Genomic DNA, 24,251 nt, shown 5'->3' on the forward strand with positions numbered 1-24,251 from the left:
CCAAAGATGATGTTTCTTAGACACAACCCAAATTAGGTATCCTGATTGTTGAAAATGTAACTTTAAAAAATGTAATATGAACCTTTATATATAGGCATATAGGGCATTATATAACTAAGAGTATTAACTTACCAAAGATAAATTTTGTTTCTATGAAGTAATTTTATGTATGTACCTGTATTCTCCCAGCCTTCTGCCCTATCTTTTCGGGGACATGGGGCCAGAATTAATACAATTTTATTTAAGTTTCAGTTTAGAGTCAGCTATAAATATTTTGGTTTGGGTTTGGCTCAAGCCAAAAATGTGTTGTAACTACTTGGTTTGAACCAGATATTTGGAATTATTTTCTTGTTAAGGTTTTATAAACTAAAGTTTCTAGGGCCATTAAATGATAGTTAATTTTGGATTTTGTTTGCCTCTGAAAACACTGCTCCTCAAAACACTGCTCCTCAAAATTTATTAGTGTGAATTCTAATATATACAAATGCTACTAGATTATCTCTGGAGAGAATCAGAAGCCCTGGCCTTCATGAAATCGGTTTTCTAAAAGAGAAGAGTGCCCATTAGATAACCAAAAAAAGTGTTAACTGCTAAAAGTGAGATCAGTGGACAGGTTCTTTGCTAGACTCCTATGCTGCTGTGCTACATGGAAGAAATGCACACTTTTATAGTATCTATAGAATGTTAGGATTATATATTCTAATTTAGGGTTACATATTCATGCATATTCATTTTGGAATATGTGGTCCTAACAGATACTGTAGAATGGTTTGTACAAGACCAACCGAAACTAGGCTCAAGTACAATATTGCTGCTTCTGGCTCTGCACTCCAAGTGTGGGGCCTGCTTGGGATTCTCTCTCCCTCTCTTTCTGCCCCTCCCCTGCTTGCACACGCGCACACGTGCGCACATACACTCTCTCTCTGTAAATAAACTTAAAAATTTTTTCCATTTGTAGTTATTTTGCTAGTAGTGTATCATCCCACTATAACTTTAATTCATCAACCAATAACTCTGAACAATAGAAGTTTCCTTTGTAAGCACTGTTCTTTCTCACCGACTTTACCCCAGTAAAACACAAAGTATAGTAAATGCAGATTGGTTCTCAGTACAGACATTAATTTAAACTCTTCTCTGATTGTAATTTATCACTTAACTGTAGATTAAGGTAGTTCATTTACTCAATATCAGCTATAATAAATAGCAATGATAAAATAACCAACTTCTTTTCAAAATTGAATTCAATTCTGAAATCTCAAGGGAGGTCATGGATTATTTTAAAGGAAATCACTTGAAATAATAAACACCGTCTAAACATAAAACAATCAAGAAACAATATAAACTCATCTAGGCTAAAGAAACAAACAGGAACATTTAATACTAGATTAAAACGTCTCCCTGGACAGATTTAAAATGAAGATAAATGCCAAATTGCCTTACAATCCATAGTGCCACTGCTTAACATTTTAGAGCAGTGCTATCCACATGCGTAATTTAAAATTTTCTGGTAACTATATTTTAAGAGTAAAACAACAAAAACAGTAAAATTAATAATTTTTAATTTAACCCAATATATCAAAAAATAGCTTCACGATGTAATCAATAATTGTAACCAAAATTGGTTAATGAGGTGGTCTTCGACATCGGCGGATGGTTTAGACGCACAGCACGTCTCAATTTCTACCAACCACATTTTAAGCGCTCAATAGCCACATATGGCTACCGTATTGGACAGTAGTCTTAGGGGACTTCCATACTAACTGATTCCTTATATTTGTGAATGTGAGAATTTCTTTTACGTTACATTCTCTACGGTGCTTAGAGATATGTGAGGCATACGATTATTTTGCTCTCCGGTCGGTTGTGATCCAAGACAACACAGCATTAAAAGCATTGAGAAAGAAAGGCAATGGGACACCCGTTGCGTCCAGGAGCATGGCCTGGAGGAGGGCCTAAGCCTCTCTGAGTGGTGCCCGGCGGAGAAGCTGCAGACACAGCGTTGGAAACTGGATTTCGAGACAACCCGAGAGGCTGCCTGGAACTCCGTGTCTTTCTCTGGGGCGCCCCCGAACACTGCAGCCGGACAGAGGGCAAGCAGCCTCTGAGCCGGACACACGGTCACGCGCCGCCACCGCCGGGGGAGGCCTGCCCCGGGGCTGCAGGGCTGGCCGCCCGGGGCGCCGCCGCCCGACGCCGAGGGGTAGGCGCGGGCGGAGACAGGAGCCCGGGGAGAGAAGGCGGGCTCGCGTCCAGCAGAAGCCTCGCAGGGGCGCGCTCTCGAAGGTGACGGTGACGCAGCGGGCGCGAGGGCGGCAAGGTGGGCGGGGAGCAGCGGCGCGCACCGCCCCTCGGAGAGGCGGGCGCCACGGTTCCGGAGGGCGGGGGCGAGGCGGGGCGCGCCGGGGAGTCGGATCGCTGGCCGCCGGTTTCGATTAGAGCACGGAGCTGCGGCGGCGGAGCAGGGTGCGGAGCTGCGCGGCCCGGGGTCCCGCGGCGAGGCGGCGGGGCGTTGGCATCTGGGGCGCAGGCGCTCAAGGACCGGCCGGCGCCTGTGAGGGTGTGGAGAGGCGAGCCGGAGCGCGGGGGCCACTGCCGCTCTGACCACGGAACCCGGCCACCGCAGCGCCCGCAGCCGCGAGCGCGCCCAGGGCAGCGCGCGAACGAGTGCGCGCGGGCGGGGCGCGCGGGCCCTGCCCGCCCCTTCCGTCCCCACCCCCCTCCGCCCCTTCCTCTCCCCACCTTCCTCTCCCCTCCAGCGCCCCCGCGCCGGGCGCCCACCCTGTCCTCCGGCGGGAGCGCGGTCCGCGGCGGCGGCCGGAGCGGGCCGGGCCGGGCCGGGGGATGGCGCTGCTGGACCTGGCCCTGGAGGGAATGGCCGTCTTCGGGTTCGTCCTCTTCTTGGTGCTGTGGCTGATGCATTTCATGGCCATCATCTACACGTGAGTGAGGGGCAGCAGGAGAAGCCCTTGGCGCGGGGGTCAGGGCCTCCGGGTGGGAGAGTGGGAGGCATTGCGCTTTGGAGAGGATTGGGCTCGGGTGGGAGTGGAGAAAGCTAATTCTCAGACTGTTACTCCATTCCCTCTCACCTTGGACCAGCTGGGGCGGGGGTCCTTGAGGGGGGAAAGTGGTGAGTGAGGGGGTTTGCTGGGCTGCGGGCGACTGCACGGCCTGGGGAAAGGAGACTATGATCTTTCTATGTGTCGGCGGAACGTTGCTTGCTTGGTTTCATTGTGTTGGGGCTTCGTTTGATTTTTCATCTGGGCCAAATATAGTGTGTTGTTGTGCTGTAGTTGTTTTTTCGAACTGGACGACATTTCTGTTATGATGATGATCATTTTCACTCTTCTGGGAGCTGTACACAGCTACCCGGAGACCTCCCTGTGGATTTTTCTTCTTCCTGGATGCCTTTAGATAGGTGTGGAGCACCTGTCCACCTTGAAAAATATCCACCAAACCTCCGGGCTGACGTTACAGCCTAGAGTCATGTCAGCTTGTGTATTTCATTGTAGTTTTCTTTCCTTTTTTCCATTTCCTTACATATAGTCTTATTTAAATTTGTCTCCCCCCTCCCGACCTTTTTCATTATTAATTTAACAACTACATCTTGAGTCCTTACTAGATGCCATTCACTGGGGACACAGTGGTGAGCAGGACAACATTCCTGTCCTCATAGAGCTTACATTGTGGAAAGGAGAGGCAGATAATAATTCAAATAGGGTTATTTCACATAGTGATAAAGTCTGAATGATATAAAACAGGGTAGTGGGATGAATAATGATAGAATAATGAGTAATGAATAATGATAGAATAATAATAAACATTCACTTGTTTAAATGTCTTTAAAATGAAATCTGCCTTCCTAAAGAAAGGGAAGAATTACAGAGAGCACATTGCTGATACAGATTCACTGGCATTTTAGTCTGAAAAAAACATGATTATACATAGTAATCTTTATCACCAACTAGAAGAGGGCGTATGTCAATAGAGGAGATGGGAAGACTTTTTTCTTTAATGTTTATTTATTTATTTTTGAGAGAGCACAAGCGGGGGAGGGGCAGAGAGAGAGACAGGGAGAGAGAGAGAATCCCAATCAGGTTCTGGGCTGTCAGTGCAGAGCTGGATGCAGGGCTCTATCCTGAGAGCTGTGAGATCATGACCTGAGCTGAAATCAAGAGTCAGATCCTTAACCTACTGAGCCACCCTGAGATGGGAGGACTTTTAAGAAATTTGTTACTCACCCCCCCCCCCCCCCTGCTTTTTACTCTAGAAAAAAATGTGCTTTTCCTTTTGGAAAGTTTGCATTTTATCAGGATAGGGTGGCATTTCCTGGTACTGGAAAAAGGTGGTACATTGTAGAAAACATACTCCAAAGATATTTATTTGGAGGTGAAAAAAACATGCCACTTGGATACTGCTGATCTCAGTTTTTGTAGTTTGTAGCTGATGTCACTGAACACTTTCTGGAGTTCATTTTAAATATATATGAGTTCTTAAAAAGCAATGTTGTTACTATTTTCCAATCATAAAAATTTTAAAAATGCTAACTATGTAAGAAATTTAGACAATACAGAGAGGAATAAAGAAAAGTTACACACACCAGAACTTCACCTTGTCAGCCTTTTGTGGCTGTCCTCCCAATTGTGTGTGTGTGTGTGTGTGTGTGTGTGTGTGTGTAGAGAGAAAGAAGGAAGGGGGTGGGGATTGACATTATAATTATTGTTCTGTAGCCTGCTTTTAAAATTTATCTATTTAGTAAAATGCTTTCTGGGAGCTCCTTTTTTACAAGGCACTTTTCTAGGTGCTGGAAATAAGGTTGAAGAACAAGACATCCAGGCTTTGCCCAACCTGCCCACATGGGGTTTCCATGTAAAATGTCATGACCACTTTTTTCCTATTTTAATAAATATCATCTCTGCATCCTTTTAAATAGATTTATGGCATTTTCGTTTATGAGGTACTAATATGTATTCGTTGATGGGCATTTAGGTTTCCGATTATCAACATTACAAACAACCCTGTGATGAATTCATATGTGTACATCTTTGAGAGGATTTCCTTAGTTTAGGTTCCTGAAAGGAATTATTGGGCCAGGAGCACATTTTAAACTTTGCTACATATTGCCCTATAGGAAGGTTGTATCTATTCGGAGTCCTGGTAACATTGTATTTTGGTCCTCATTTCCCCCTTGCATTTTATCGTGCTCCTCACTGTTTTCTGTTTTTTATTTTCATTCCTTTAATTACTAGTTCTATTGAACATTTTTCATATATTGATATGCTAGTTACATTTAGTTGTAAATTACATACTCATAATCCTTTGTGCTGCAATCTATTGCTGTATTAATCTTTTTGATACGAAGATTGTTTTTCTGTGATAGGTTGCATTTTTTTCCCCCAGCTTTTTTTTTTTTTTTTTTTGTCTTTCAACTTTGTACATACGTTTAACGTAGAGGAAAGTATGTGCACCTGTGTTTTGGATTGTCAAGGCCTTTTTTTTCTTTTTTTAATGTTTCTGACTTGTGTAATTTTATAGCTATTCCTCCAATTATTATATGGTTAATATCCGTTTTCTTTTAGTAATTTGAATTCTTTCCTCTTTTTTTTTTTTTTTTTTTACATTTTATCATGTAATGTACTCATTATTTTGCTTTGTGATATGATGAGATCTAGAGACTTAATTTTAGGTTCACCTAAATATTTAGCCACTTTTCCCAAAATCACTAATTGAATTATTATTTGATTATACCACAGTTTTGAAATACTATCTTTATTATAGACTAAAATTCTTCTGTATTCTTGCATGTTTCAAGATTCCCAGTGCTGTTTCATCGATCTGTTCTTGTACTAGTATCCGCTATTTTTTAAAGATTTTTTTAGTTTTTATTTTTAAGTAATCTCTACACCCAGTGAGGGGCTCGAACTCACAGTCCCAAGATCAAGAGTGAAATGCTCCACTCGCTGAGCCAGCCAGGCACCCCTCCACTGTTTTAATTAATGAAGTTTTATTACCTCATTACTGGTGAGGAAAGCCCCTTATTCTTTTGCAAACTTTATTGGATTTTATGCATTTTTGCTTAAAGATATACTTTAAGATTTTTTCCCAAGCCCTAAGTAACCTTGTTTTTCAATTGGAATGATTAAAATATTATTTTTAATTGGAAGTATTAAATTTGCAGCTCAATTTGGAGAAAATTGACTTCTTTCAACATAGGAGTATAATATATCCCCTTCCCTCTATAATATATACATAATGATAAAATCGCACTTTTTAAATTAAAACAAACATGAGAAATGTAGCTTAATATTCCAAGTAACCCATGGTGTTAGACTTGAGACAACTCTACAATTGTTGTAAGTTATTTATTTTGTGCTTAATGATACACAGTAAAGTTTTCTTTAAATACTTTCAGTTAGTGCATTTAGCTTCATTAAAATACCATAGAGAGGCTTTGTATTTATTTTCTCATGCCCTACATAGTTACCTTTGTGACTTCCAGTAACAGGATCCTGAAAATAGAATGAAAAAAATGCAATTAGTTTATAACATTATAATGAATAGTTCATTCATTAAAGGAATCTTAAGAATACCTTTTTGAAATGAGTAACTCAACATAGAGCAAATAGTCAACAGCTTAATTTCTTTTTTTTTAACAGTTCTTTTTTTTTAAGTTTATTTACTAATTTTGAGAGAGAGAGAGAGAATCCCAAGCAGGCTCCATGCTGTCAGAGCAGAGCCAGAAGTGGGGCTCAAATTCACAAACTGAGATCATCATCTGAGTCAAAATCCAGAATCTTAATCCAGATGCTTAACTGACTGAGCCACCCAGGCAACAGCTTAATTTCTGTATAAATTAAATCTTACCTCCCCCCCCCTTTTTTTTTTTTTGCTAAGTTCTTTCTTCTGGTGCCACCTTCAGAATTACTTACTGATTTGATTTGATCCCTTTCTTATTGTAATAAGGATACTTCCTGGTTTGAATTGTTTTCTAGCTGAGCACTAAGGTTTGTTCCTCTACCCCTTTTTCTACTGTACTTAGTAAAATTGCAAACTTAATATCAACATTTTGACAAGGAAAGCTAAAGAACACTGGCAACAATATTTTGGTTAAGATGTGCCAATATTCTGTATTTTATTGAATAATATGTTTTCTGAATGCATGTTCTGTGTCCTCTAGAATCCTTTTTGAAACAAGGTAAAGTATACATATTAAAATAAGCAGGTATTGAGACTCTTCTAAAATGTGTGTGCTCATTGGGGCGCCTGGGTGGCTCAGTCGGTTGTGCGTCCGACTTCAGCTCAGGTCATGATCCCACGGTTCGTGGGTTTGAGCCCTGCATTGAGCTCTGTGCTGACAATTCAAAGCCTGGAACCTGCTTCTGATTCTGTGTCTCCCTCTCTCTCTGCCCCTCCCCTGCTCACACTCAAAAATAAATAAATGTAAAAAAAAAAATTTATAAAATTTGTGTGCTAGCAACTGATGGAAATGGATCCTATTTCAAAAACTTATATGGCTCTGGTTGTCACATTAAAGAGATTAATCATGGACACCTAATTGTCAAAAACATTTAAGTCATACAGATACTATAGGAAAATGGCTGAGAAAAGCTATAAAACTTTTAAAAAACCAACTGTTTCTTTTTTTAAATCAAATACAATGTGCAATGGTATCTAGTTAATTTAGATTCAGTGTTCTATTGAATTGTGTCTTCTTAGAGACAGAGCCAAGTATTAAAAAAATGGAGCTCAGGCTGGCTCAGTCCGTAGAGCCTGTGATTCTTGATGTGAGGGCCGTGAGTTCAAACCCCACATTGGGTGTAAGATTACTAAAAAAAGGGTAAATGAACAACAAAAAAAATAGAGATCAGTGTGATTAATACAGTGAACAATTCTTGCTCAGATTATTTGTTAAGATTTCACAGATGTCTTACAATTCTTATAAGCCTGCAATTTAACATAACTGAGATAATTTGTAAACTAGAGAGCCATTCTTTTTAATATTTCAAAATGATCTCTGTTCACTGGTATCTCTATCAGTATACTACTGCTTTGCTCTTTTCCAATTTTAATATTGAACTGATACTTAGTCATTTCATGATATATTCTAGATGGCACACGTTTCCGGGATTACTGCCTATAATGCTCAAGATAAAATTCAGATTAGAGCACTGAAATTCAGGGCTCTTATCCCCAAGACTTTTTTTTTTCCCTAAGTGATCTTTATGAGTTTTTCCTTTTTTGAGATCTAATGTGGTTTGATAGCTTGGGGGCTGCGGTGAAATCCTTTAAAAAGTCTGGAAGCAGCCATTTTCTTCTCTTTTTAGCCCTCGGGAGCCATATTGCTGGATGATAAGGGTATCGGAGCAAGACACCTTGCCTTTTTCCCTCTATCTCCCTTCTTTTTCTCTTCTCTCCCCCCGCACTCCCATTTTCCCTCTGCTTGGATTATCTTTTTTTTTTTTTTTTTTTTTTTGTCCTCTGTATGTAATGTCCTAATGATTAGTGCTAGGCTTTATCGTTTAATTGACTGGAGGTGCCAGGCTAGTGTAGAAATACTCCTTGTATCTGTAAATATTAACTGCCCTCTAGTAAAGCAGAGGTCTTTTCCCTGGAGGTTTCCTTCCAGTTCATTCTACTTTTTTCTAACCTATTTAGCACAACAACTTCTATACCTGCTGCGTAGTTTTTGAATGGAATTTAAATACTCATTGTATCAGGATGTCTGTGGTAAACCACCTGTCAGAAACGAATTGTTTTTAATGTAAATTTTAGCACTTTAAATGTTATTTTTAGATAGTATGGCCTTTGCCTTAAATTCATTAATACATTGGCGTTCTGAGCCTTAGTGGAATGTGAATTGAGAGCTTCTTGTTTGGGTTCAGTTCTGAGATACACTTGGACTTTGGCCACATGTTGATCAGGTAGGGTCATTGCTGCCAGGACCACTTTGGGTGCCCCTTTAACCTGAGCCTGGGAAGATACCAAATTGGACTATAGTGTGATAGCTTTAAAAAGCAAAATGACCATTGTAATTCAGTGTTAATATTCAGTGATGGTTCTGTTGATTCATCAACCCTCCCTCTTCCTACGTGGTTAGTGCAGTACCCCTTATCTCTATTCTAGATTATTGTAACTATCTCTGTTCACTGGTATCGCTTCCAACAGCCTTGCTCCCTTTTTACTTTACTTTTCTTACTGTTGCCTTATCCTCCTGGAGCACTAATCTTAGATCATGTGCTTAAAATTTTACTATGATTCCCTATTGCCTTCACGTTAAAATTCAGGCTCTTTAACAAGACATGCATAGTTCTTTAGGAGCTGAGCCCTGTACTTGTTTCTTCAGCAACATTGAGTTACTGACATTCCCCTGATTATGCAATGTGTTTTCTTTAGAATTCTCCTTCCTTATGCTCCTTTTTTTCCCCTCCTTTTTTGTTTAACTAACTTCTACTCATTCAAGTCTATTTAGACTTTAGCTTTTTACTGGGTTAGGCACCCCCCTTCTATCCTTCTTTAGTAACTAGATTTTACCCATCTAAATTGTAAATGTGTGTTCAGTTGTCTCTTTTCCCAATTAGATTGTAAGCTTTTGAGGGTAGGGATAGTGTTTTATTTACTGTTCCGTCTCCAGTGTGTACTAGGCACTCAATTATTGCTGGTTGAATGAATCGTCTTTGAATTTTTTCCAGTAGTGATGGTGGATTTACGTTCATTAGTTCAGTATCATTTGGCCATTGTGATCTGAGGTAGATGGTCAGATTTGGGGATGCTTTCAGTGGCCATGGACTCTGATGAAATGTATTGGACCGAACGGAATCTTTATTTCCCTATTTCTAATTAATTGCACATTAAAATAGAAACAAGACTCTATTAATAACATGTTTACTTACAGATCTGAGTCTCCTCCCCAAGGTTTTCCTATGGGAATGCCTGTCTTGTCATAAATAATCTTTACCCTTCGATCTGGCCTTCAGGGGATGCCGAACCCAGTGCTTTCCTGAGTTGGTTGACATGCAGATCATTAAGTGTCCCCACTTTTCCTCCATCCACAGAATTTTATTTTATAAACAGAACAGTTTAATTTAAACATCACATTCTGCTTTAGGGAATTTTCTGGAAGACCATTGAGACAGTTTTGATTTGAAAACAGCTTGAGTGGATGCTATATTTGAGGGTCTCCTGTGTTTTTGAGCACTGTGTGCTGGGCTCATAGTCTGTTGGGTGCCTGTCTTACTTAGTTGTTATTAGCAAAATACCATGCCCTGTCCATCTCCCATACACTAGGGCTAACTTGTCACCAAAGGATTAGTGAGTTGGGGTTTTTTGGGGGGAGGGAATGGTAAAATTAATAAAGATCTTATTTGTTTTCAATGGTAATGGAATTTTTCGTATTCTCTAGTATGTAATTAAAGTCTACTGTCCAGTGGAAATGGTTTGTGTTTTCCCATAAATCTAACTCACTATTGGTTATTTTGTGTCCTCTGGGGAATCTTCTGTCTGCAGAGTTCAGGTTGCACCAGAAGGTGTGCTTTGTGTTGCTGAAGAAGCCCATTTTGATGCAGTGCAATTTTTTAAAAGTTAAGTGGTATCTAGAAGTAACATTAGTCATGACACCTAGTGATCATAAACACACAGTAACAGCCTTCCAGGGCACAGGCAGAAGTAACAACAACAGAAGCCTTTAATCATTGGAAATTGCAGGCATGGACTATGTGAAGTAGGGGACCTGCTGATATAGCAGTCAGCCTAATTTTACATGAAATATTAACAGGCTTGGTGGCATGGAACAGAGGAGATGAATTCCGAGAGTCAGATAAATCGGTTCAACCGAGCCACCCCGCAGAACTATTAAAAAAAAGCGCTGTTGGGGGCGCCTGGGTGGCTCAGTCGGTTGAGCGTCCGACTTTGGCTCAGGTCATGATCTCACAGCTCGTGAGTTCGAGCACCGCGACGGCTCTGTGCTGACAGCTCAGAGCCTGGAGCCCGCTTCGGATTCTGTGTCTCCCCATCTCTCTGCCCCTCCCCTGCTCATGCTCTCTCTGTCTCAAAAATAAATAAAAACATTTAAAAAAAAAAAGCGCTGTTGGGGTGGGGGTGGGGGGCTGTTAAGCAAGGTGAACTTTGCCCTCGAGGAATCCTTACTCCCTTCGAAGCCTTGTGTGAGATTCTTCACTTCTGGGAGGTGTAGTTCTCTGCATTAAGGTTGCTGCAGAGGCTGCTACCAACCGACTGAAGGGGAAGAGCAGAGCCTGCCCTCTCTCCAGGGAGTGTCCCTTCATACCAGGCTTCCCTCCTGCTCAAAATGCAATCAGAATATGAAACTGTAAAATAAGCCATTTAAAGTGGTACACACTAGGGGCGCCTGGGTGGCTCAACTCTTGATCTCGGCTCAGGTCATGATCTTGCAATTCGCAGTTTGTGAGATTGAGCCCCGCCTTGGGTTCTGTGCCGACAGTGTGGAGCCGGCTTGGGATTCTCCTTCTCCCCCTGCCCCAAATAAACAAACATTTTTTTAAGTGGTACGCACTATTAAATAAAAAAATTTATGAGAAAGGGAAAGCAGGGAGGGGAATTAAAAGATTAGAAGGCTCGGGCGCCTGGGTGGCTCAGTTGGTTAAGTGGCCGACTTCGGCTCAGGTCATGATCTCACCGTGAGTTCGAGCCCCGAGTCGGGCTCTGTGCTGACGGCTCAGAGCCTGGAGCCTGTTTCAGATTCTGTGTCTCCCTCTCTCTGACCCTCCCCCATTCATGCTCTGTCTCTCTCTCTCTCAAAAATAAATAAACGTTAAAAAAAAAAAAAAAGATTAGAAGGCTCAAACGATAAGCCAAAATGGCAAAAAAGAGTAACAGTTTTAGAAATGAGCTGTTAGGAAACACAAATCATCCAAGATAAAATAAGGCCATCCCATCAGCTTAGAGGTTGAAAACCCTTCTGCAGAGCGGCAGTTAGGATTCATCGAGGTAAAGCTGCTATAAAGTCCACCAGAAACCCTGAATATTTCTTACAGTCACTTGGAGGTCTTTGAAGTGTTCTGTGAATAGATGTCCTTCTAGCTCACAATGGAGGGCAGGACCTGAAGGGCTCTCTCTTTTGACTGTGATTCACCCCTCACGACTTTTTGGACTTGACCAAGTTACTCTGAGGAAGCAGCCCAGCCCGTGTACCCATACTCCTGTCCCCTGTGTTCTGTCCCCTGTCCTGCTGCTGGCAGGTACAGCCCTGGAGCAGCTGGCCATGAGCACCTCCTCCTCCCTGCCCTTGAGAGTGACGTGCCTTAATTACATGAATGCGACTTTTGTGACAGAGGGTGACTCCAGCTCCTGACTGAACATTTAATTTAGAAATAATTCCTCGGGAAAATGACACATTGAAGTTTTCCCGTGCTTTCTGTCTCCCCAAAATGGCTCAGTCACATTCCAGGATGATTTTATTCTTTAAACATGAAACCAGTCAAAACCATTGACCGGACATAGAGGAGGTCCATTCCTTTTTGTAACCCATTGTGTTCCTGAAAATGTAATAAAATCAAATTTCTGAAACTCAGATGGACATATATATTAGGAGGGGTGGTTCTGTTTCCATAAAGAACTAAGATTATTATTAAAATCCCAAATTATGGCTCTGCTGGAGCCTGATGCCTGGGACACGCTGCCCCTGATTGAGGGCTTTCCAGGTGTTCAGGGCTGTGTGGAGGGGCCTCCCTCTGGCCTGGACTGGAGTGCTTAGAAGGCTGCCTTGCAGTGTTTGCTCTGGGGACTGCACCGGGCGTGGTGATTTAATAGTCTACAGAACAGTCTCTTTTGGACTCCCTCAAAATGTCTCCATTCTAGGAGGCAGTGTGCTTGGATTACATAGTCACTGGGGGTTCCTTTGCTCATGGTGTCTGGCCTTCCCCGCTCCACTCTGAGCGTGGCCAGCTCTCCCTCTAGCAGAGAGAGCCAAGTGAAGGGTTCTGTGGCAGCAGAATCCCACATTTTGAGTCAGGCTCTGAGGGTAGAGGAATTCAGAGAAGCCAGGACTGATGCAGCGCCTCTGACCCACTGAGAACCCATCTAATGGTTTAAAGGAAGAGATCAGGCCACTTCAGGGGATAATTGCTGTTAATGTTCCTTAGTTGCATTGCCTTTACACTTTTGGATGATCTCCGCAGAACTTCAGATTTGTTCCTAAGTATTGGGTGTAATTTTAACTTGGGATATAATTTTAGCCTGAGAACTGCGTATCATTTAAACTTTGTATTAAATGTGTTTTATGCCATGTTTTGACTGTCTCTTTTAACCGTGATTTGGGAATTTTGATGATCCCTTTTCCCCCCTTTAATCTTTCTTAATACACCAGAGTTGTTTTATGTTTTAAAAAAGCACCTTATATTGGGGCGCCTGGGTGGCGCAGTCGGTTAAGCGTCCGACTTCAGCCAGGTCACGATCTCACGGTCCAGGAGTTCGAGCCCCGCGTCAGGCTCTGGGCTGATCGCTCGGAGCCTGGAGCCTGTTTCCGATTCTGTGTCTCCCTCTCTCTCTGCCCCTCCCCCGTTCATGCTCTGTCTCTCTCTGTCCCAAAAATAAATAAACGTTGAAAAAAAAAATTAAAAAAAAAACGCCTTATAGGGGTGCCTGGCTGGCACTCGCAATCGGTGAAGTGTGTGACTCTTTGATCTTGGGGTTGTGAGTTCGAGCCCCACATTGGGTGTAGAGACTAGTTAAAAATAAAAGCCTTTAAAAAATAAAAAAAATTTTTAAACCCAACGTAATAGCTTAATATTTAAGTACCTATGAAAGAATCTTTAAATATGTGAATTTCCAGTTCTTCCATTCTGGTGTATAAGCCTCATCAATGTTTGTCATCTCTAAATCTCCTACTAGAACTATGGTAATTCGGAGAAGTTACATTTGGTGGAAAACGTCCTTAAAATTAGCAGCTTTAAAAAATGATCAATATTAGCTATCATTGAATGTTTACTTGTGGCTTAATTGCCTCTGTTTCTTACAACTACTTTGAGGTACGTACTAATTAATTATACACACTTTAACAAAATTTGAGATAAAGAAGTGATTTACCCAAGGATTACTCAGCTAATTATCTGTGAAGCTGGTATAGAAATCCAGGAGAACCTCCTCCACCCCAGGCTCTTAAACCAGTATGCTGTCTGTACGGCTGTGGATAACCTAAAAATAACCCCGCAAGTAATCTGCAAGGATAGAGTGTTAATATGGGAATTTCTTCAGTTGCTGTGAATCTTGCTTCTGATAACTGGCAACATTGAGACTCGTGTGGAGAGAGCCCCTACTGCTTTCCTGCAGCTCTTCCCCATTCTCACACTGTTTGAGCTACTTCGTGGGCTACTTGTTTTCAGCCCATCCTGTAACTAGCTGCTGATCTTCCTGATTTTCCTGAGCTTTCTTCTCTCCTTACAGGAAATCTAGTCTTCCTAGGTCCATGGTTCTCAGCTTTGACTGCACTTGGGAGTCACCAGGGGAGGCCTAAAAAAAAAAAAAAAAAAAAAATTACAGTCAGTTAAGCCTCTCACTCTAAATTTCGGTTCAGGTCATGATCTCACGGCTCATGGGATCAAGCCCTGCCTTGGGCTCTGTGCTGACAGTGTAGAGCCAGCTTGGGACTCTTTCTCTCTCTCTCTCTCTCTCTCAAAAATAAATAAATAAACTTTTTTTTTTTTTTTTTTTTTTTTTAAGTACTGCTTGCCTAGGTCTCAGCCCTAGACATTCTGATCTAACTGGTCTGGGCATCAGGATTTTTTTTTTTTAACTCCCCAGGTGATTTTCATGTGCAGTTAAGGTTGAGAACAGGTGCCCTGGGCTGTTCATCCACAGTTGTGGCCCTCACCTGTTCTCTCTTGGTTTCATTGAATCCTCCATGTAGCCAGAACTCAAGTTCATCCCTTCATCATCTTGCCCCTTGCCTTCCCTCCTATCAGTCTGCCTTGTTATCCTGAACCCATCTCATAATTTATAGCTTCTCAACTTTCAAAATCCTGCAGAGGGTAATCTCACAGCCATGTGGGTTAGTACTACTACACATTCATGGTCTCAGATCTCAGCTAAGCCTTCAGTGCTCTCTGGCACTGCCTTGTTTCTTTATTTAGCCTAGGTCACCCATTACTGGCGGAATCTCTTCTAAATCTTCACTATCCTGCCTTCCCTTCTAAATCTTCACTATCCTGCCTTCCGTCTTGTCAGCTTTTCTTCACTCCTGCTCCACACTGTGGAGCCTGCCGTGCTATGCCATTTTCTCTGTCTTTACCTTTGACTAGCTCTTCCCCTCACTCTGTATACTCAAGTATTTAAAAATATTTTCCCCCAAATTAAACTGAAAAACCTTTTTCCATCTAGTTACTCTTGCCTTTTTATTCACTGTCAGGTTTCATGAGAAATTAGTGTTTATTCCGTGTTACCACATTGCACTTTTCATTCCTTTGCATCCATCCCTTTGCTTCATTCCTTTGCTTCCTTTTCATTCCATGCTCCCCCCTCCCCATGCACAGTGCTCCAGAGGCAGCAGATCCACACAGTGAGGTGGACATTTCAGTTCTTGCCTTCACCTCTCAGCTGCATTCAATGTTGCTCTTCCTTGAACCCTTTCAGAAAGAAAACAGCCAAATAAAGCCATCTTTAATAAATCCTTTCTTCCTGCCTTTCTGCGTCTTGGCTTACTCCCTCCTGGTCTCCTGCATGTATTACTGGCTCTATGTCAGTTACATTGATTTGTGGCCACCTGCTAATGGCATGCTTTACCCGGGAGAGCTTATGTAGTCAACAAACTCTGGACGGCTCCATATTTCTCTCTCTAGACTAACCTGACCTTCTGAGCTCTGTATATATATTTCTTTATTCTTATCTAGTCAATGTTTTTTAAACTTGAGAACATACTGTTGTTTATCCTTATTTTGCCGGAGCCTGGAGAATTTATAATCTACAGCAGTGTGGTTCACCGCTGGCCTGCATCAGAATCATTTGGATGCTTATAAAAATACAGATTCTTAGGCTCTGCAACCAGTCCATTAAGTTGTGATTTTCACCTGTGGGCATTATGTATACAAATATTGAGAAACACTGGTCTCCTGGTCTGGAAACTGTATCAAAGCAGTAGCTGGAGCAGTTGGAGGGCTTAGCTTCTTTGTTTTCCCTGTTGCAGGAGTCACTAAGCTTCTTTACCTGATGTCTAGTATGTTAAAAACCATTGTTTCCTATATTTTGTCTGATTTTTTATGCTTATTTATTTATTTTGAGAGAAAAAGTAGGGGAGGGACAGAGAGAGAGACAGAGGGAAGGGAGGGAGGGAGCGAATTCCAAGCAGGCTCCATGCTCAGTGCAGAGCCCAACATAGGACTTATCTCATGACTGTGAGATCTTGAACTGAGCCAAAATTAAGAGTCGGAGGCTTAACCAACTGAGCCACCCAGGCACCCTGATTTTGTCTGATTTTTAAAAAGTTGTTTCAGGTGGGCAAGCAAATTGGGTCCCTGTTTCTTCATCTTGCCCAAAAGTTTAAGTGTGGGGGGTGGGGTGGGGTTTAGGTCAAGTTTTTTGATACTTTTGTAAAGACAGAGACAAGGCTGTATTAGCCCCAAATTGGAAATAACCCAAATGCGCATCAACGGAAAGTAGCTAAATAAAGTGTGGTATGTTAATATAAGGAATACATGCTGTAATGAAAATGCATGAACTATAACTAAATGTAACAACAAGGATGAATCTCACAAACATATGAAGTCAAAGAGGCCAGACACAAATGAGTACATCCTATGGGTTTCCATTTAGATAACATTTTAATACTGGCAAAATTAGCCTATGGTGTTGGAAGTGAGGACAGTGGTTACCCTTGAGGGGGAAGGTAGTTAGTAGATGGGGACATGCAAAGCCTTCTGGGGTTCTGGTAATCCTGTTTCCTGATCTGGGTACTGGTTACATGGGTGTTTCACTCTGAGAAAATTCATTGAGCTGTATACTTATTTATATGTGACTTCACTGTATGTGTGTCATGCATCAATAAAAAGTACTCTCCTCCACCCTCTAAAAGAAGGACAAGGTCGCAAACAAAATGCGTGATGGGAAGGTAGAACTGGATTCCCAGTGTAGAACCTGAAAGTGAGAAAGAACTGTGCAAAGGATCCTGACAGAAGGCAGGTCACCTGCTCCAGGCCACTGGTGGAAATGCATACCCGTGATCGATCCTGTGCAATGTGTGGATGCAGTAAGCTCAAGTTCAATTCTAAGTGATGCAGAAACCGTGCCCCGAGATACCAAAGTAAAAACTGGTTTGAAACCAGGAAACCTTGTAGACCCTGTCAGAGCCACCCCACTTGGAAGACTCTACCACTTGGGCCACTTTTGAGACTCCAGGCAAATTGGCTGTTGATCATGTTTTGAAAGCTACAGATTGGTTTACAATACACTGGCCAAGGCCAAGGCACCCGCCAACATCATTTCTCTGTGTGGCAGGCGAAGTTAATAGATTTCTTGCTTTAGGACATAGCTTGGTTGACCGTGAGAGTTTTATATGAAGAAGAACTTCTATACATGTGCAATTCCCCCATTAGACTGCAGCTCCTTGACAGTAGGGAATTTGCCTGTCCATCACTGTATCTCCAGCACACAGGATAATGCATAGTATACATTCGGGGTTCAAAAATGATTGTTTAAAAAAAGGGATTAGGGGCGCCTGGGTGGCTCAGTTGGTTGGGCGGCCAACTTCAGCTCAGGTCATGATCTCGCAGTCTGTGAGTTCGAGCCCCGCATCGGGCTCTGTGCTGACAGCTCAGAGCCTGGAGCCTGTTTCGGATTCTGTGTCTCCCTCTCTCTGACCCTCCCCTGTTCATACTCTGTCTCTCTCTGTCTCAAAAATAAATAAACGTTAAAAAAAATTTTTTTTAAATAAAATAAAATTAAATTTAAAAAAGGGATTATTTGGTAAGGGGATGCTAAGTAGTTGTAGAGCACCACTGTGTGCTCATCATAGTGCTCTGTGATTTTGTGTGTGACTTCATGGATATTCTTTTATTGTTTTTGCTAAACATTTCAAGCAATTTGTAACAAGGGGCTTGGTCAGTTGTGTTACATAAATTGAAACTGTATTCTCCAAAGTAGGATTCTTGTATCCTAGGGTATACTCCACAAGAGGACTCAGTGGGATATGGAAAGAAAATATTGGGGGATGGAGGGAGGAGAGATGGATGTGGGGGAAAACACAAAAGACCTTTTTTTAAAGGTCCTGTGATATAGTTGGGAGTTCGAGTTATTTTTGAGTAGAAATTTCAGATCTAGTATTTACCAGTTGTCTTCATCATAAACCTGGAGAGGACTTCATTGTTGTTTGGTGAGTCAGAATGAGTCTGATAAAATACTGCATTCTTGATATGAAAAGCTCTTCAAAGGATAGGAGGTATATCTATGTTAGTGTTTAAACCAAAATATCTTAATGAAGGAGAAGGGGTGGGGGGAATAGGATCAGTACTAGACTATTTAACACTGTTTAAGTTATCCTTGTTCTTAATCTAAAGACTTGCTAAATGCAATGAGATAGTGGGCTGGGTTTCTCTGAATTGGTCATGACCTTGTGCGTGTTTTGATAAGCTTAATAGCACTTGAATGATCTTGCAGTGGGAAGAGAATAAAAAATTTCTGGGATTTTAGTCCACCTTATTTTATCCTCCGTGTCTCAAACTGTTTCATGATTTCAGTGTTTTTGCTTCTCATTCTCTCTGTGCCACATTCTGGATAATTTCTTCAAATCTAGATTCCGTTTGTCCAGTCCTCTCTTAAACTGTATATGCAGTCTTCTGTTTTACCTGCCTATTGAGTTTTTATGTCAACAATCATGATTTTTATTTCTAGACATTGCATGTTGTCTTTATATATATGATGGTCTCTCTCAATCTTTCTCTTGGGTTTTGTTCAGCAACACAGGTAGTTTGCGTTACGGGTTCCAAACCTGTGTGGTCAGGTGTTCTCCTGGAAGACTTTCCTTCTTTGAGGGGTGGATCCAAGAAGGCAACATCCCCATCTTCCCTCTGTGGGCCAGCATTTTTCTACTTTGCCTTTCAGGGATTCCATATTATACAAGGTTGTCAGAACAGAGTTCCCATCATTCTTACCTCAGCCTTGTCTCCGTCTCCAGATCACCTGGGACTAACAGATGGCCCTGGGGCAAAAGCATCCAACACTCACTCACTCAGAAATTTCTCCTCATTTCTGACCTGAGAGGTTTCCCTTATTTTCTTAACAGTTCAGTCATGTGTTTAAAAACATGCTTTGAGTGCAGTTGTATCAAATATTATAACCATTCTGTAAGAATGTGTGTGTGTGTGTGTGTGTGTGTGCGCGCGCGCGCCTGTGTGCATGTGTGTTGGCTTGTATATGCATTTTTTAAAAGTCTGGAAAGATGAACAAGAAACTAATATTGCTGAGAATGTGGTGGTGAGAACGTGGCAGATGGGGGACAGGGGCGACAGGGAGACTTCTTTTACGTGAATATTTTAATATCTTCAGTGATTTGAACCATGTGGATACAACTGGTTCAATCAATTAAATATATAAGTTTTTTTGTCTCCAGCAGTCTATATGTTCTCTATTGGCTGGGTTTCCTCAGACATCTAATCTGCCATTTTGTTAGATACGGAATAGTGGTCATTTTTGTGGTTATATAAATTTTAGATTATGGTTTTACCTCTGTCCAACCTCTCAATGAACTTGGTAGATGAATATTTTCCAAACTATCTATGGCAAAGGATCAGCTCTTTAAAATTTTTCCAGTCTGGCATGGACTAATACTCTGGTAAACTATAATAAAAATAAATACTGGGGGCGCCTGGGTAGCTCAGTCAGTTGACTGTCTGACTCTTGATCGCTGCTCAGGCCTTGATCTCAGGGTTGTCAGTTCAAGCCCTGTTTTGGGAGGCTACTAACTACATACATACATACATACATACACACATACATATACATACATACATACTGATCATGTGCTTGGATGGCATGGAAAGGTCAAAGTGCTATAAACATTTCTAAATGCTTCTCTCAATTTCTTCTCATCACAGACCAGTAAAAAGCCACTTTATTCACTGACCATACTGAGCAGCACTGCTGGAAATGGTGCCCCATTATTATCCAGCATTTGGGGACTGTGGATCAGAAATTGGTATCACCTTGTTCTTTAAGAAATCTTTTGTTGGTTTAAATTTTTTTCCATTGTAGGTAACCTGTTTTCTTTCTGTAAAATCTTTTATGGCTTTATCTGAAACATTAGATGTTCACTGTGGCACATCCCTGTCTTTAATTAGCTGAGAGTGAGCCCATGGCTAACTGTTCTGGATGACGGTAGTGATGTACTTCCAGAAGTCATTCATAGATTAATTGCGTATTTCATCAAATCCAGGATGCTGGTGTTTTCTTGATCTTCTAGAAGGTTTCATTGGTTGGGTTTCATGCTATTAACTTAGGACTGCCATCTGGCTGCTACCAATCATAAGATGCCATTGATTTCGGAGATGTTAAAATGTGGAAGAACGTGTGTCTTAAAATATCTTGCACGTGGCCCCCTGATTGTTCTAACCTGTAATTACTGTTGAGTGCTTAGAGACGTGCTTATGAGAAGGAGGGAGGAAGACTTTGGTGACCTCCTTTAGAAACATCATCACTCTGCGGAAAGGCATCTCTTCTCTTTGTTGCGACACCGTGAACATTAACTGGGGCAAATTCTCTCTTTAATTGGCATGGCTTCCCTCCTCAAGAGCCATGGGATGGGCCAGCACTGAGAACCTTGGCCAACTTATCTGTGAATTGGTGGCAATGGTGTATCTTCCAGTGTCATTACCAGACATTTTTCTCATTATTGAGATTTCAAATTCCCTCTGTTCCATCCCAGCCATTCTGAGCTTGTGAATATTGGGAGTGCTGCTAGTTATCCCATTTTCTTGCTTGCCCTGCTGGTAGCCTAGTGCTTCTTTCAATCATGTGTTATGTGGACTGCTTACTATAGAAATATCTCAGATTTTTCTGGTTACACATCTCTATTTTTCTGGGGAAGATAGGGATTTCCCTCCCCCCGCCCCCTACAGTTTTTATAGTTTTTGGTCTCTTTTGATGGCTCTTTGGGAGGAAGGGCAGTTAATGTGTAGGCTAACACTATAATTCATTTCTTCACCATGTTTTTATTGAATGCCTATTCTTTGCCAAGCATAGTTCTCTAAGCACTGTGAGTACAGCAGTAAACAACACTCTTAAGCTCCAGCCTCCATTGGAACATTCATTCTGCTTAGATCTGGTTTTCCTAAACTGGATGCTTACCTGATTACTTTCCTTCATTTTCAGATAACCCTTTAAAAAGATGTCAATTAAAAAAAAATTTAACTTAGAACTTAGTAGTTTCTTGATAGCTTGACACATACTTTATATAGCACTATTATGTTCTCCAGAAATAACGTATATATTATTTGCTTTTCAGCCGATTACACCTCAACAAGAAGGCAACGGACAAACAGCCATATAGCAAGCTCCCAGGTGTGTCTCTTCTGAAACCTTTGAAAGGAGTAGATCCTAACCTAATCAACAACTTGGAGACATTCTTCGAATTGGATTATCCCAAAGTAAGTACAGTCATGTACTCATTAGAAATGGGTGGGATCATGGGGCGCCTGGGTGGCGCAGTCGGTTAAGCGTCCGACTTCAGCCAGGTCACGATCTCGCGGTCCGGGCGTTCGAGCCCCGCGTCAGGCTCTGGGCTGATGGCTCAGAGCCTGGAGCCTGTTTCCAATTCTGTGTCTCCCTCTCTCTCTGCCCCTCCCCCGTTCGTGCTCTGTCTCTCTCTGTCCCAAAAATAAATAAAAACGTTGGAAAAAAAAATTAAAAAAAAGAAATGGGTGGGATCATGTTTGGTTTTTGGTGTGTGTGTGCGTGCACACGCTTCTCCCTCATGGTAAACACTTAAAGAGGCATTCTGATACTGTAAAAGGTGAAGGTATTAAACATTCATGGTGATCTCGGCCTCATACAACTTATGCTCTAGTAGCAGCAGTCACAGGACAGAAATGGGGTTGAGGAAGGGAGGGGTGCAGATTCCTTTTTGTAACCGCTTGTCCATCTGAATTTGAAATCTGTGAGTAAACCTCCTGGAACTCGGACATGGTTAAGTGCCTGGCAATTTGAATATAAAAATCTTGTTCCATGAGAGTTGTACGTGAATGACAGGAAGAAGAGGCAGTGAGAAACAAAAAGCGGCGTTTAATGGTCTGAAATGGGATTCAGGATAGCTAGAAGTAAACATAACCCCCCTGTAAAATGTGGCTTTTGAGCCAAGAATAGGTTGCAGTTAGTGATAACATGGGTCTTCCTCATACCTAATTTCTAATTTCTGTATCTTTCTGAGTTTTAATGCCCAATTGTTTTGTTCCTATCATTTATCTATACAAGTTGTAGATCTGTGAACTCAACCTAATCCTTCATTGGAGAACTCCCGGTTTTGTTGAGATGAGAGTATTCTTTTTATTTCTTCCTTTTAATATTCCACCTGTAGTTTCTTTTTTTTTTTTTTAAGTTCATTTATTTATTTTGAGAGTGAGAGAGCGTATGAGCGGGGGAAGGGCAAAGAGCGAGGGAGAGAGAATCCCAAGCAGGCTCCACACTGTCACTTGGACCTTGAGGAGCTCTGTGCGGGTCTCAATCCCACAAACCATGAGGTTAAGGCCTAAGCCCAAATCAAGAGTCAGATGCTTAACTGACTGAGCCGCCCAGGTGCCCCTCTGCCTATAGTTTCTTACGAGAACTTAACTATTCCTCGATTTATATATTTAGCTTCATCTCAGCTTTTTAAATTGCCTGTTTGAAACACTGCTTTTGAATGTCTCTTTACATGTCTACATGCTTGATTTTAAGTCCATTTGAATTTTCCCTCCACGGTCTCTATTCACTTGACTCAGTTTTTACCCTCGCTGTCTCAGCTTTTCTATAGTTTTTGCCACTTGGAGACTCCTTCCTATTTCTTTAGGACAGTGTAACCCAAGTAATGAGAAGGAAGATAAAATACACACCACACTTCTCGTAGTAACTGGTTTTCATGTTCTTATTTTCTTTCTTTTTGCTCTTATTTTTCTCAGTAGCATCAATGAAAAGAATAGAGAAGACACAGACGTGATAGCCTTAATGCAGCTCTTATTAAGTATGTAGACACGAGTATAATTCAGTCATTTTGTAGTGTTTTTATATTACTGCTTTTAAAGTTTGGAAGTCGAGGTATTTGAAGCTAATTTTAAGCAAAACCATTATGTGTTTTTCTTACAATTTGTGTGTGTTGTGTATTATATATGTATTTAATAATTTTAGAGATCTGAATCACGCATGTATTATCTATCCCATAAATTGAATATGTAATTAAAAAAAAATAAGATCTATACTTGATTTTTTTCCCCAACTAGAAGTGCAAAAAGTGGCCTTCAATAAAATTAATTGTAAAATAAGCTTTGCAATAAGGAATATGGAAGGTTTTTTCAGGAATGCCTAGGTGGTTCAGTCAGTTGAGCATCTGACTTCGGCTCAGGTCATGATCTCACATCTTGTGAGTTTGAGCCCCACATCTGGCTTGCTGATGTCAGCGCAGAGCCCGCTTCTAATTCTGTGTCCCCCTTTCTCTGTCCCTTCCTTTTGCGCTCTCTCAAAAATAAACGTAAAAATAAAATAAAAATGGAAGTTTTTCAAGCCTCACATTGTATAAATATATGCAGAGAGATTTTTTTTTTTTTAATTTTTTTTTCAACGTTTATTTATTTTGGGGACAGAGAGAGACAGAGCATGAACGGGGGAGGGGCAGAGAGAGAGGGAGACACAGAATCGGAAACAGGCTCCAGGCTCTGAGCCATCAGCCCAGAGCCCGACGCGGGGCTCGAACTCCCGGACCGTGAGATCGTGACCTGGCTGAAGTCGGACGCTCAACCGACTGCGCCACCCAGGCGCCCCAAGAGATTTTTTTTTTTTAATGTTTTTTAAGTTTGTTTATTTAGAGAGAGAGAGTGCAAGCAAGGTAGGAACAGAGAGAGAGAGAGAGAGAATCCCAGGCAGGCTCCGCACCGGCAGTGCAGAGCCTGACGTGGGGCTTGAACCCACGAACTGTGAGATTATGACCCAAGCTGAGACCCAGAGTCTGTCGCCTAACCAACTGAGCCATCCAGGTGCAAGAGATTTTTTTAATAAATGAAAGAATATCTTCATTGATTATTATTAAATCTCAGAACAGCTTAGAATCATACATT

General features: G+C 41.5%; 1 protein-coding gene across 1 annotated transcript in view; it reads left to right on the forward strand.

Annotated features, from left to right (window-relative positions):
• The first annotated feature begins 2,414 nt into the window (after window positions 1–2,414).
• The window catches only part of UGCG (UDP-glucose ceramide glucosyltransferase), a 38,436-nt gene continuing 16,599 nt past the window's right edge, over window positions 2,415–24,251 (forward strand). The window contains exons 1-2 of the mRNA XM_043565907.1: window positions 2,415–2,939; window positions 21,455–21,596. Coding sequence (XP_043421842.1) covers window positions 2,842–2,939; window positions 21,455–21,596 — 240 coding nt within the window. The 5' untranslated portion in view covers window positions 2,415–2,841. The remainder of the gene's footprint in view (window positions 2,940–21,454; window positions 21,597–24,251) is intronic.

The sequence above is a fragment of the Prionailurus bengalensis genome, chromosome D4 (assembly GCF_016509475.1).
Source record: "Prionailurus bengalensis isolate Pbe53 chromosome D4, Fcat_Pben_1.1_paternal_pri, whole genome shotgun sequence".
In the NCBI taxonomy this organism is placed as follows: domain Eukaryota; kingdom Metazoa; phylum Chordata; class Mammalia; order Carnivora; family Felidae; genus Prionailurus; species Prionailurus bengalensis.